The sequence below is a fragment of the Melospiza melodia genome, chromosome 3, assembly GCF_035770615.1.
Source record: "Melospiza melodia melodia isolate bMelMel2 chromosome 3, bMelMel2.pri, whole genome shotgun sequence".
Lineage (NCBI taxonomy): Eukaryota > Metazoa > Chordata > Aves > Passeriformes > Passerellidae > Melospiza > Melospiza melodia.
This window is the reverse complement of record NC_086196.1, coordinates 139,674,726-139,687,800: the sequence shown is the minus strand read 5'-3', so window position 1 is coordinate 139,687,800 and position 13,075 is coordinate 139,674,726. Positions and strand designations below refer to the sequence as shown.

Below are 13,075 nucleotides of genomic sequence, written 5' to 3'. Positions count from 1 at the left end.
CAGCTGGACATGTGCCCAAAGAAAACAGTTGGTGTCTGAAATCCCTCCTGTGCTCTGCCAGCACACCCAGCTTTCCTCTGCTGCTGAACTGCCCTTATCTCGAGCCAGGAGCTTTTCCTGTTTCTGCTGTCCCCATCCTGTCCCCATCCTGCTGGTGGGAGCACACAGCTGCTGGGGGGGCTCAGTGCCTGCTGGGATCCAAGCCCAGCGCTGCTTCTCCCCCTCTCCAGGGCCCTGAGCTTCCCCCCAGCAGCAGCTGCGTGATGTGGGCAGGTCTGGGACAGGGCCCTGCTGCCCCACTGGCAGTGCTGTTCCCCTGGCTCTGCCCCCTCCTCACCTTGTCTGCTGCCCCCACAGCACAGATGTTCCCACACAGCCTCTCACCCATCAGCACCTCCAAGCCCTTCTCCTCAGGTCTGCTCTCAATCCATTCTCTTCCCAGCTTGGGTCTGTGCCTGGAATTGCCCCGACCCAGGGGCAGCACCTGCACTTGGCCTTGGTGACCTTCAGGGCCTTTGCTCTGTCCCACCTCTTCAGCAGGTCCAGCTTCCTTCTGGTGGGGGAATGTGGATGTAGCTCCCAGGTGAAACCCTGCTTTGGTCACATGCCCAGAAGAGGCCTGAGGAGTCTTTGCTGCCTGGACAACCCCCAGTGAACGAAAAGGGTTGGCCTGCAGTGCTCCCTGGAATGAATCCTCACTGCTCATGGGTTGCCTTGTGCTGACGGTCTGCTCTTCTCCTTTAGGTTTTGGGGCCTTTCCTTCCTGCTGCTCTTCCTCCTGAGTTCTCAAGGGGTTTTCATCTTCTTCTCCATACCCACCGTGTACCCCAGGCCTGCCCCTGCTGCTGTGCTGTGTCCCCTGAGCTGGGCCCTTGGCTGCCGGTGTATGCTGGGAAGCCAAGGCTGGGAGCAACGGGAGCATCTGCTGTGAGGTGAGTGAGGGGAATCAGAGCCCACAGCCCTTGCACACATTGCCCAAATCTGCAGGGATTCCTGAGGGAAAGCTGCCCCTGAAGGCTCTGGAAGGGTGGAGGAGCCCAGTCCAAGTCCCTGGGATCAATTCCTGTGCTGGTAAGAGTGCAGAGGCCTTGGTGGGACAGAAGCTGAATGCTCAGATGGGATTTTTGTAAGGAACAAATCTCTCCAGTATCCAAATGAACTGAGACTGGGACAATGCTCAGAGTTGCGTGAAAGAGTCAAAACCCCAAAGGTTTAAAGGCAGGTGCCCAGTTGAAGGTTTGCAGGCACTTTTCCTCCTGTCACCAGACATTTTGAACTTGGTGGCTCTGTGGTGGCTGAAGCCAAGACTGCCACCAAAGGGCACTTGGCTGATGAGATCCTCTGTGCTAATGAGCAGCAGATCACAGAGGGCACCTCTCTGAGATGGGTCCCAGCATCTCCAGTCTGCCCTGAAGGGTCACCAGGATGTCCCAGGCACAGCTGTGGGCAGGGACAAGGTGGATTTTCCCCTGCACTGGGGTGGGCCCCTGAGGGTGCCAGGAAGCAGCTCCTGGGAAGAGGCCAGAGAGGGGCGAGGGAGGGGCTGCGCTGGCAGCTGGAGCAGGAGCACAGCTCAGAGCCCCTGGGGGGCATGGGGGGAGTGTGTCTGGGGAGTGTGGGGTGCCATGGGGGGAGTGTGTGAGCGCTGCCTGTGGGTCCTGGGAGCAGCAGGCTGGGCCAGGCAGCGAGCAGGGCAGCCGTGGGCTGGGCAGAGGGTGCAGGATGCAGGCAGGGCTGTTGGATGGGCAGAGGGGCTGTGCCAGTGCTCCAGGGAGCCAAGAATGGCCCCGGCTGTCTGCACTTGTGGATGGAGGAGTTGTGCTGGGAGGATGTGGGTGATGGTGAAGGCAGCACCTTGTCCAGGGCAGGTTGTGTGGCTGAGGGAGTCTGTGTGTATCTCTGTGCTTGTGTCTCTGTGTGTCATTGCTGTCTCTGGGATACACACTCAGCTTCAGGGTTGATCCTGCAAACAGGAAAGCGACGGGCACATCCAGGGTGCTGGGAAGGAGACCCTGGCTCCTGTGCCACCCGAGGCAGGGATGCAGCAGCCAGGTGGGAGCAATCCCCAGGGCTGCAGCTGCTGCAGAGCCTCTGCCAGTAGCCTGGGGCCTCTGACAACACCTTAGGGAATGTCTCTTTTCTTCCTCCACAGCCATGGCTTCGCAGGAGGACACACAGGAGGAGGATTCAAAGGCCCAGCTCCTGGCAGAGGCATTTGAGAAGGAAGGACTGGATGCTGGATACTGGCTGCCCAAAGCTTCACAGATCCTGGGAATCAAGTGCAAAGAAGCCCTGCAACATCTGGAATATAAAGATTACCTCAGGCTGGAGTGTGAGGTACAGCACCCCTGGGAGAAAAAGGCACTCCAGAAACTCCTGAACATAAGAGATGACAAAACGTGCGAGGAGATGCAAAAGCATAACTTGGAGAAGACAAAGCAGAGACAAGATGAGGCCAACCAAGCTCTGAAGGATCTGACAGAAATGCTCAACAGCCACAGCCAGGATGCTCTGAGGGAGAAAGCAGAGACTCTGTGGCGAGCCATGGAGATTCCCAAAGAGTTCTGGCCACCATCAGAGAAACCCTTGGCAGATGTGCTGGAGAGCATCCAGAAGCAGCTGGAGCAGCAGGAGCTGTCAGCAGGCAAGAGAGAGAACATCCCTGACACGGAGGTGCTGAGGAGGGCGTCAGGGGGACTGGCCCTGCAGGGCATCTACAGAACCAGCAGACCTGAAGATGTGCTGGCAATGCGAGAGCAGCTCCTCAGGGTTCCTGAGGGATTCCAGCTCGCCGGTCCAGAGCAAGGATCACTGCTTGAAAGGAAGGAGTTCTCCTCCTCTGCAGCAGAATCCACTTTCACCAAGTCCATGGAGCAGCTGGGCTTCAGCATGAGTGTTTCTGCCAAATCCTCATTCTGGGGGATTAATCTGGGAGGGAGTGTAGATCAGAGCAGCTCCTCGCAGTCACAGCACACCCACCAGTCACGCTCTGAGCAGAGCTACTTTTGCATCACCAAGTACCAGTACATCCCTCTGGCCTCCTGCTACTTCCAAAGGCATCAGCTTCGGCTCTCGGATGCGGCTCTGCGGGAGCTGCAAGACATGGAGCAGCTTTTGAGCTTCAGTCAGGAAGAAGACAACTCCACCTTTGTGAAGATGTGTGAGAGCTTCTTCAGCAGGTTTGGGTCCCACATAAACCAAGGTCCCCTCCACTTTGGGGGCATATTCTGGTGGAAGGCGTCTACAGAAGGATTCCGAGCTGAGCAGCGGGAAGAGGTGAAGCGAGAAACATCTGAAGCACTGAACACCTTTGTTGGGGCCAGCTGGGGTGGCTTCAGGGCCAATGTAGAAGGGACCCTGGATGTTTCCAAATCCAGCTCACAGGCTTCTGTCCTGGGGAGAGACAGAGAGAGCTCTCAGACAGCGATTCAGCTCTATGTGGTCAACACAGGGGGCCCAGCAGACACATCTTCCCTTCCTCTGTGGAAAACGGGGCTCGTGTCTGATAACACAACGTGGTGCGTTATCGACCGTGGTTTTGAGCTGATCCCAGTGTGGGACGTCATCCTGTACAATCACTGTGGGGATTTTAAGTCTGTTGGTCAGATGAGCACAGCCCTCAGGGCTGGGTACAAAGAGCTGACAAATCAGAGCTTTGGCACCATTTTTGGAGAGGAACTGGGCAGTGCAGTGCAAGGGGCCAAAAGTTTCATGGGGACTGTGAAGACCTGGGAGGTGACAGTGGATGAAAAGCTGCTCATGCTGATGGAGCTAAAAGAGGATCTGAAAGCAAAAACCAGGAACCCGAGTGTGTGGATCAACGTGTGCCTGTCAGACAAAGCCCTGCAGGACTTCCTGGTGAACACTGTGCGGAGATGCCAGGAGTCACCTCCAGAAAACACCACCACTATCAAGGCAATGTTGAGGAGTCTCCTGAATCCTCATATCTACTCTGTCAAGGACTTCCCTGAGGCTTCCTTCATTATGCAATGGGTCTTCCAGACTGAGCACCCACTTCCCAGATCTCCCAAAGTCTCTGAGCTTCAAGAGCTCATCAAAACACTGCAGCAAATGAAGGAGCACATCCATGCTGTCACCTATGCACCAAGAAGCTCTGCTTCTGATGTTCATGAAGCAAAGATAGAAGCCACCCAGACCAGCAGCCTTGCCATTTATTCCTTACTCCAGTCTCTCCAGGAACAGGCTCAGAAGGACATGGAGCTGTTGGTGCTCTTGATTGTGACGAGCACAGGATACCAGGTGGAAAGCAGCACTTTTCAGCACCTCCTTGGACACCCAGAAATTCAGTACATGGCCAAGGAAATGGAAGCGGCATGTGAGCAGTACATGAACCTGAAGGAGCAAGATGCCAACAGAGCTGAGGCCTTCCTCCTGCTGACGGGTCTGACTGTGACACCTGTAAGTCAAGAGCTGTCCCTTGAGCAGAAGAGGGAGCGTTTAGTTTTCATGGAAGATCACATGAAAGGCTTGTGGTCCACACGGATAAAGAATCTCCTCCAAAAGCACAGTGGAGACGAAGACTGGGATAGGCTGGAACAGGACTTGGACTCCCTGATCAGTGGTTGCTTGGATGACAAATGGGATGAACAGAGGATGCAGAACATACTCAGAGACCTGGATGACACTCTTCCAACTCCTGAGTTCTCCAGTCAGTCCCAGTCCAAGTCAGACAGCAACAAATCCAGAGAAAATGAAACCATTTCAAACCAGGATTTCCTCCAGTTGCTCAAGCGCCTTGGACTGGAAAGTCACTATCCAAGGAAAATGGGGATGGGAGATTTCCGCACCATCTGCAAGAGATGTCTGCAGGACAGCCAGCCCAGCCAGGACAAGGAACTGCCCCTATACTTCTTGCAGAAGCTGTTAACTGTGGATTCTACACTTAGGTACCTGACTTGCTGGGATGACAGCAACCCAGGCCTTGCACATGTGTCACAAACCACAGTTAAAGAGCACCAACACTCAGATGCCTTTGAACAGTTTTTTGACAATCTGACAGAACCAGGCCCTAAACACGCAAGCAGGGACAGCCATGTGCACCCCATGGACCTGCAGATGGCCATTTTCCATTGTGCTGATGACTTCCTGAGACAGACCCTGGCAACCAAGCTGGCATTCTGCCAACTGGCGCTGCCTCTGCTGGTGCCCAACCCAAGCACTTCATGCATTGAGTTCCCTCTCTACACCTTCAGCCAAATCCAAAGGAGCTGGAAAGAGGTGGACAAGTCAGGAAAGCCAGCCCAAACAAAGAGTTTCAGCAACAAACTCCTCTTTCAGGCACAGACACCCATCGTGTCCTTCATGCGCATTGGCAGCTCGGCCTCCTCTTCCAAGTCCCAGCTCCTCAACGCTGTGCTCAGCAAACGCAAACACGACACTTTCTTCCACCGCCACTGCAGAGGCAGCACCAGAGAGCGTTTGCTGATGGAAGGGCTGGTGGAGATCGCCTGGTACTGCCCCCGTGGAAGCCCCAATGACACCTTTGAGCGCTGCGTGGCTTTCTGTAACCTGCATGGAGATGCCAGGGATCATGGAGCACAGCTGCAGTTCCTGCAGGAGATATCTGCCGTCAACGTGGCTCTCATATCTGAGTTGGAGCACATGGACAACAGGGGGAAAAAGCTTCTGCAGGGCCTGTGGCAGTCACAAAGGCCTTTGGTTTGTCTTCTCACGGAAAATGACAATGCTGCAGCTGGACAAGCAAGCAAAACCATAACAATAGGGATCAAGAACAGAAACGAAGCAGAACTGATGCACGAGCTAACCAACACAATTAGAAATCTCCTGGAAGGTTCTAATCCATGTTTCAGCCTGGAGTCCTGCGTGGACAAAGCTCGCCAGCACGGGTTCATAGTGGATGCAGATCGAGATGCGTGTGTGACAGCCAAAGCAAAGGCAAAGGAGCTGGTGGAGCTTCTGAAGAAAGAGAAGCTGTCTGAGATCAAATCCCAGCTGCTGCCGCTTCAAGGAAAACTGTGGCACCAGTGGTGCCAAAAGGACAAAGAACTCACTCGCTTGCAGGAGAAGGGGAACAAGAGCATTGAGCATCATCGGAGCCAAATTGAATATGACAAGAAAGCAATAAGAAGAAAGCAACTTGACCAAGCTTTCCCTCTCAACGCACTGATGAAATCATTCCTTGGCTTTCTCCAGGCCCAGCCAGCAGATACCAAGAAATACTTCCTGCAGTGGATGAAGGTCTTTATGGACGAGCTGTCTTGTGGTCGCCTTGAAGAACTGAGGAGCGACTATCACAAGTTATGGTCTGAAATCCTGTCAAGAAAGAAAAGCAAGAAAGAACCCAGGGTGAATGCTGAGTCTCTGAGTCATTTGAATGCCCTCTCTGAAGAAATCAATGATTCATCCATTGGCCTGGAGCACCTTCTGAGAGAGGTAGGGCAGATTTATGAAGCTCTGGAATTACTGAACTGCAAGAATGACAATTTTTACAAACTGCCAGATATTGCAGCAGAGCTGATGGTCTCAGGGTACCCAGTGGAGCTGATGGATGGGGACGCTTCTTACCTGCCCTTGCGCTGGGTGGGAGCAATCTTTGACAGCTTAATTGAGAGGCTGGGGGACAAACGAGTGTTTGTGCTCTCCGTGCTCGGCATCCAGAGCACAGGCAAGTCCACCCTGCTGAATGCCATGTTTGGTCTGCAGTTCAACGTCAGCGCAGGGAGATGCACCCGCGGAGCCTTCATGCAGCTCATCCCAGTGGGCGAGGAGCTGCAGCAAGACTTGGGCTTTGATTTTGTGCTGGTGGTTGACACAGAGGGACTTCGTGCCATCGAGATGGCAAATAAACAGTCCCTGAACCATGACAACGAGCTGGCCACCTTTGTCATTGGTGTTGGCAATTTGACTGTGATCAATATCTTTGGAGAAAATCCATCAGAAATGCAGGATGTTCTCCAGATCGCTGTGCAGGCTTTCCTGAGGATGAAGAAAGTCAATCTTTCCCCAAGCTGCCTCTTTGTCCACCAAAATGTGGGAGAAGCAACTGCCAAGGAGCAGAACATGGAAGGACGAAGGCGCTTGCAGGAAAAGCTGGATGAAATTACCATGATCGCTGCTCAGCAGGAATTCTGTGATGTCTCCTCCTTCAGCGATGTCATTGGCTTTGATGTGAACACCCACATTCACTACTTTGCTCACCTGTGGGAAGGAGATCCCCCAATGGCACCACCCAACCCCACCTACAGCCAGAATGTGCAGCAACTGAAGAGCAAAATCCTCCAGTCTGCCAAGAAGCAGTCTCAGCGCAGCATTTTGAGGCTCTCAAGCCTGAAAGATCGTATTGGTGACCTTTGGAATGCTTTGCTGAATGAAAACTTTGTGTTCAGCTTCAAGAATTCCCTGGAGATTGCTGTATACAGGAGACTGGAAAGTGCCTATAGTCAGTGGACCTGGAGGCTGAGGAGTCACATCTTAGATGTACAGATGAGACTGGACAACAAAATTCGCAATGGGGAGATGCAGAATGTCACCATAAAACACCTTGAAGGGCTGGTGCAAGAGACAAGTGATGCCATTGAGAAGGAAGTGGAAAAGTATTTCACGGAAGACACAGACTGTGAGACACTGGTCCAGTGGAAATCAAGTACAGAGCGGAAGCTGCAAGAACTAAAAGAGACTCTTCTTCATGAAACAAAAAAGAAATGTGAGAATCTTATTGAGCTACAGAAGGAGCAGAAGAAACTGGATGCAAGGAAGTTGGACTATGAAGATGAGCTCCTGAGAAGGAGTCGGGAGCTGGCTGTGAGTCTGAAAGGGAAGAGCCTCAGTGAGAGAGAACTGAAAGACAACTTTACTCTTGTCTGGAACCAGTGGATTGCTGAAGTCTCCCGTGCTGCCCCTCCTCTGGAACGGGTGGATATTGATGCAGAAATTGAAGATGTCCTTCTAGAGCACTTTAAGGAGCCAGGTTTCCATGCACGGATGAGGTCATTTGCTAGAGGCAGAGGGTTTTCTTTTGATCCAAAAAAACACATCATGAAGAAAAGGTATTTTGGCATAACGGTAGTTTTCTGGAGCATTTTCAATGCTGATTTGATCAAATTTGAGCAAATGACAGACAACATCATAGCGTGTGTGAGAGCAAACATTGCTAAGAAGGAAGAGGAGAAACGTGATTACAGTAGAAATTTTATTCATGAAATACTCAATGAAGTGCAGGAAGCTGTCAACTCTGTCCCAAGCAATGCAAAATATACTCTTAACAAAGAGTACAGCATGGATTTGTCTCTGTATCTGTGCACAGTGGCAGCAGAAAGGTTTAAAACTATGCACGAAGCATTCCGAAAGGCAAATGACCCAGTTGTGTACCTGAACAGCAAGAGAGAAGATTTCTTCCAATGTTTCCAGATTTCCTGCCAAGGAGCCACTTCTGTCACAACATTTGCTGTTTTTCTTTGTGACAAGATTGAGCCAGCTCTTCGCCAGGCAGTCTATGAGAGGACAGCTAAAGCCATCGCTGAGGACATGCAGAAATCCCCAGATTTCCAGGGCAGCAGAGCCAATCTGGAAGTTTGCATCCTGAGATACCTGGCAGAACAGGAAAATTTTGAGTATTTCAAGCAGTACCTTAGGTCTCCAAAAAAGTTTTTTGAGAATTATATTGAGACACTAGTTAGGAGTCACTCTTTAGATGGGAATCGGAGGCTGGGGATGTTTTTAGATTCCTCCCTTGATATTCTCTATAAAAACATCCTTTCAGCTGTTTCTTTATCAACCCAAACTGTCAAAGACAGAAAAGACAGAGAAGACAAAGTTTCTCTTTGGCTGGATGAATTTTGTAGGCAACTGACAGAGGTGATCAACTTGCCCAGAAGTGACCTGAAGGGCATTGAGCACCTGGAGGTCACAGACATTGAGTTCCTGAGCAGGGCCATGACAGAAGCTCTGAATGACCTGAGGAACAGGCTCATGAAAGAATTGGCTGGTGCTGACCTGAGCTCGTTTCCAAGGCAGCCTCACACCATCCTTGTAGAGCACTTTGCAGGGTGCTGGGCACAGTGTCCCTTTTGTGGGGCTGTCTGCACAAACACCATGCAGAATCACGATGGAGACCATCAGGTGGTCTTCCATCGCCCACAAGCTTTGATGGGAATCAAATGGTATAGAACAGACCACCTGGTCATTGATATTTGTTCCAGCCTTGTTGCAAGTGACTGCTATTTAGTACTTTCTGACAGTAAACGAATCCCCTACAAGAGATACCGGGATGCTGGACCTCCTAAGTCCACTTGGAAAATTCTTCCTGATTCATCCTTGCAGGCGTACTGGAAATGGTTTGTGTCTCATTTCAGGACACAGCTGGAAGCTCAGTACAATGGGAAGTTTCAGGGTAGAGGAGCAATCCCTGAGGCGTGGCAGAGAATTACCAAGGAGGAAGCTCTGTCTGAGCTGGAGAAGCGTTAGGCCATGTCCATGGGAAGGAAGAACCACAACAGCTTTGCAGTTTAGGAAAACTTTGTACCAGTCTTTTACAAAATGCATTTACAATGATGATGCTCTCAAGTCCAGGAAAGACAATGGTATCCAATTGCTTCCAAATTTGTTGAAATAAGCTGCATTATTGCATCCATTACTCAGCAAGTCCCTTGCTTCATGGAAAAGTTAGAATCCTCTTGCCTGTTTGCCATAAACATTCCTCTCAGCTTTGTCCTAGAGCCAAACCAAACCCACTCCTTGGGGCAATTGGTCTCGTGGCCAAGCCTGATCCCAAGGGCAGGGATGGGGAAAGGGCAGCACGCAAAGCACCCCTTGGATCAGCTGCTGTAGACAAGAAGGGACAGTGCCCCAAAGGCAGTTTTCCTGCAGCAAGGACCTGTCCTGCTTGGAAAAAGGCCTGCTGGACCTGACACCAGCTCCACGCTGGCTGCAAGCTGGGCTGCTTGGCTTTTGGGTGCCATCCTTCCCTCCCTCATTGCAGCCTCCTGCATCAACTGAGGCTGTTCTCCCAGCAGGAGCTGCTGTGCCTGTGGGCTCAGGAGAGCAGTGACACGACTGTCCCAGGCTCAGGCAGTGCTTTCACTCCCTGTCTCAGGGGTGCTGTGTCTCTGTCCAGGGCAGCTGCTCCTGCTCGGGTGCCTGGGGCTGCTGCCCTTCCCTCCAGCCCTCAGCCCCAGCAGGAGCTGCTCCTGCCCTTGGCCCCTCTGCTGAACAAAAGCCTTTGAAATGCCCCGTGTGGAGAATCCTGTCTGCAGCACCTTCTGCAGCAGCCCTTGGGGCAGTGCTGGTGCTGCCCAGGCAGGCTGGTGGCACCAGAGCCGTGCTCTGGAGAAGGTGGCACCAGCTGGCTCTGCCCCAGGGAGCTGTGGGGGCTTTTGCTGTGCATGTGCTGAAACCCCACTGGCAATGGGAGGGCCAAGGCCTTCCTGGAGAGCTGCTGAAGGGCTGCTTCAGCCTCATCCCCTGCAGGCTCTGTGTGAAAAATGCATATTATGTCATTGGCTCTTCACAAATATTAAAATGAACACTATATGTGTTATGTTGGAAAGTTATGTTGTATTAATCTCTTTTAAGTAGTGTGGTAAGTATAAATTTTAGGCTATAGCATAATATAAAATAGAAACTATGTGATGGATGATACTTTTCTAGTAGCTCAAGGAATGGATAAGAGAATCAAGAAATTCTTCGCATAGAGATAACAGCAACAAGACACCAAAACCCAATAGAAAAATTACTGCCTCCTTATCGGGAAGAACCAGACTTTGAGCGACCAAGACGATTGATTTACAAGATGAAGAGGAGAGTTGACAATAACCAGAAAAGACCCTTTGTTTGAAAATAATTTTTGCATCATGTATGAGATATAGGAATATGCAATATGGTATTGCTTTTAAGGATTAATCCTTTGGTAGCAAGGTGGGCTTTTGCTTGGCAGAAGGAGTAAAACGCACCCAGACATCTGTAACTCTTTGCTTTTTATTGTCTTCTATTGTCCTAACCTGGGTGTCCAAATGCTTATTGCTCTAATTTGTAATACAATTTTCATAGCAATTTTATTAGCATTAAACTTTGAAAATTGTAAAACAAGTGATTGCTGGTTTTCACACTGTGCTAATAAACGTGTTGATTTGGACTGCTCTGTGTCTCCTTTGTGTTCAGGGGAGCCACAGCTGGGGGTGACTCCAGCTCTGTGTGCTGCAGACAGGCAGGGGACAGGGGGTGGCACTGGGGAAGGGGGTTGGACAGCAGAGGCTCTGCTCCATTCAGGGTCTGCTCCAGGAGCAGCTTCACTGTCTGCAGGGACAGTGAGAGGGTAGGAAGCCCCAAACCACAATGACCAGGGAAACCAATGTCAGTGGCAGGTGCCAAGGGAGGCAGGGCTGGGAACCAAGCCTGGCCTGTCTCACACAGGGAGGGCTGAGAAGGTGGATCCCAGCAAGGTTCTCTGCTCTGGAGCTGCTCAGCTGGGAACCGGCAGGACCAACGGGGAATGGGCCCAAACCTTGCCAAGCCCAGCCCTGGCCAAGCAGACCCAGAGCCGGTGACAGGAGCCAGAGCTGGGCCATGTGAGCGTGTGCTGCACAGGTGAGTGCCAGGGACTGGGGACACCTGGTCTTGCTGTGTTGCTGCTATGGTCTGTAAGAAATAATGATGTAGTCATTGCCCTTCACTGTCATATTGGCTTTTCCAAATTATTTTGGTATAGTACAGTTTGTAATCACTTTTTAACCTCTTTTTGTACAGTCTAATTTGTCAGCCTTTTTACCACAATCCCAGTGTAGATTATATATTTTTGTGTGATAAATATAGTTTAGGCTCCTGCAAACTACTAAAATAGAGACTATTTGATGTTTATTATCACATTAAGCGTTGCAGAAGTGTCACAGTGGTCACAAGGGTTGCAGGATGAAGAGAGAGGCGAGAATGTTGACCTAATGTTCAGAAGGCTTGATTTATTATTTTATGATATATATTACATTATGACTATACTAAAAAGAATAGAGGGAAAAGTTCTCAGAAGGCTAGCTAAGCTAAGAATAGAAAATGAATCAAGAACAAAGGTCTGTGTCCCAGCAGATAGTGAGACCCAGCTCTGCTGTGATTGGCCAGTAAATCCAAACATCCAGCAGAGACCAATCACGGATCCACCTGTTGCATTCCACACCAACATATAACTGTTGTTTACACTTTGTTGCTGAGGCCACAGCTTCTCAGAAGGGGGAAAAATCCCAAAGAAAGGATTTTTATGAAAAGATATCGGTGACACTGAAGTAGCTACTGGTTTTTATTTTTTTGGTGTAACTAACTGACAGTGGTGAGTATAACTCAGATAACAGTGTGAAACAGATAACATTGATTTCATGTACTTGTGGAGTATCTTATCCATATGATAAGATAACACTGAAAAGAATCAGGCTATCAAGAACTGTCAAACCATGGAACAGGGTGTCTGGTGAGGAAATAAAATAAAAATTTCATCTGCTGATACTGGCACATACTTTAAGAAGACGTGTCAAGTGCTGTACCAAGCAAAAGAATTCCTGGAACATGTAAACTCAAAGGAATGTTTGAATATGTATAATCTTCATGGAGATGCATTTGAGCAATATAATGAAAAAGTATATATGAAAATTGTTTTCAGTTAACTGGTGTGCTTTTGGGATCCTATTACAGCGACCTGATGAGGTCTTCATGGTGAGAGAGAAGGACGAGAATCTTAGTTCATGATCAGAAGGCTAGATTTATTGATATATGATATATAATGCATTATCACTATACTAAAAAGAATAAGGAGAGAAGTTGCAGAGGCTGCTAAGCTAAGAATAGAATATTAAAGAATGAATAACAAAGTTCTGTATCCAGGGAGTCTGTCCCCGAGCTTGGTTCTGTGATTGGCCCTCAATTGTAAACACGGAACATGATCCAATCACAGGAGCACTTGCTACATTTCACAGCAGCCGATAACAATTGTTTACATTCTTCCTCTGGGGCCTTTGCTTCCCAGAAGATGCACAAATCCCAAAGAAAGGATTTCTGTGAAAAAATCTCTGCGACATCTCACCTTTCTAAATTGTAGAAATGAAAAGAAAAATGCTGA

The 13,075-nt window shown here is 50.0% G+C and overlaps 1 protein-coding gene across 2 annotated transcripts in view; it reads left to right on the top strand.

Moving 5' to 3' along the window:
- The window catches only part of LOC134416533 (interferon-induced very large GTPase 1-like), a 50,942-nt gene that overhangs the window by 1,741 nt on the left and 36,126 nt on the right, over nucleotides 1-13,075 (top strand). The window contains exons 2-3 of one of the 2 annotated variants that reach the window (XM_063153257.1): nucleotides 745-932; nucleotides 2,153-11,110. In XM_063153257.1, coding sequence (XP_063009327.1) covers nucleotides 2,155-9,444 — 7,290 coding nt within the window. In that variant the 5' untranslated portion in view covers nucleotides 745-932; nucleotides 2,153-2,154 and the 3' untranslated portion in view covers nucleotides 9,445-11,110. Of the gene's footprint in view, nucleotides 1-744; nucleotides 933-2,152; nucleotides 11,111-13,075 lie in introns of those variants that run through there. The other variant, XM_063153256.1, reaches the window with a different exon arrangement.